Source organism: Anarrhichthys ocellatus, unplaced genomic scaffold (genome assembly GCF_004355925.1).
Source record: "Anarrhichthys ocellatus isolate YVR2014 unplaced genomic scaffold, GSC_Weel_1.0 scaffold2612, whole genome shotgun sequence".
NCBI classification, from domain to species: domain Eukaryota; kingdom Metazoa; phylum Chordata; class Actinopteri; order Perciformes; family Anarhichadidae; genus Anarrhichthys; species Anarrhichthys ocellatus.
In genome coordinates, this window is record NW_022282586.1 from 6,881 (window position 1) to 7,245 (window position 365).

General features: G+C 56.2%; 1 protein-coding gene across 1 annotated transcript in view; it reads right to left on the reverse strand.

Moving 5' to 3' along the window:
- Nucleotides 1-360, reverse strand: part of LOC116378441 (ankyrin repeat domain-containing protein 27-like) — a gene marked incomplete at its 5' end in the record, with an annotated part of 7,234 nt that extends 6,874 nt beyond the window's left edge. Inside the window, one exon of the mRNA XM_031840318.1 lies at nt 241-360. Coding sequence (XP_031696178.1) covers nt 241-360 — 120 coding nt within the window. The remainder of the gene's footprint in view (nt 1-240) is intronic.
- Between the last annotated feature and the right edge of the window lie 5 nt (nt 361-365).

Below are 365 nucleotides of genomic sequence, written 5' to 3' on the forward strand. Positions count from 1 at the left end.
AGGACTGTGTGTAGGACTGTGTGTAGGACTGTGTGTAGGACTGTGTGTAGTGTGTGCGTCGGACTGTGTGTAGTGTGTGCGTCGGACTGTGTGTAGTGTGTGTAGGAGTGTGTGTAGTGTGTAGGACTGTGTGTAGTGTGTGTGCGCCGGACTGTGTGTAGTGTGTGTAGGAGTGTGTGTAGTGTGTAGGACTGTGTGTAGGACTGTGTGTAGTGTGTGCGTCGGACTGTGTGTGTTCACCGTGACTCCCTGGTATCCCCTCTGACAGGCCAGGTGCAGCGGTGTGAGGGCGTGGTAGTCTGTGGCGTTGACCGGCGCTCCTTTACACACCAGCAGGTCGATCAGCTTGGCCTGACCTGTCGCGC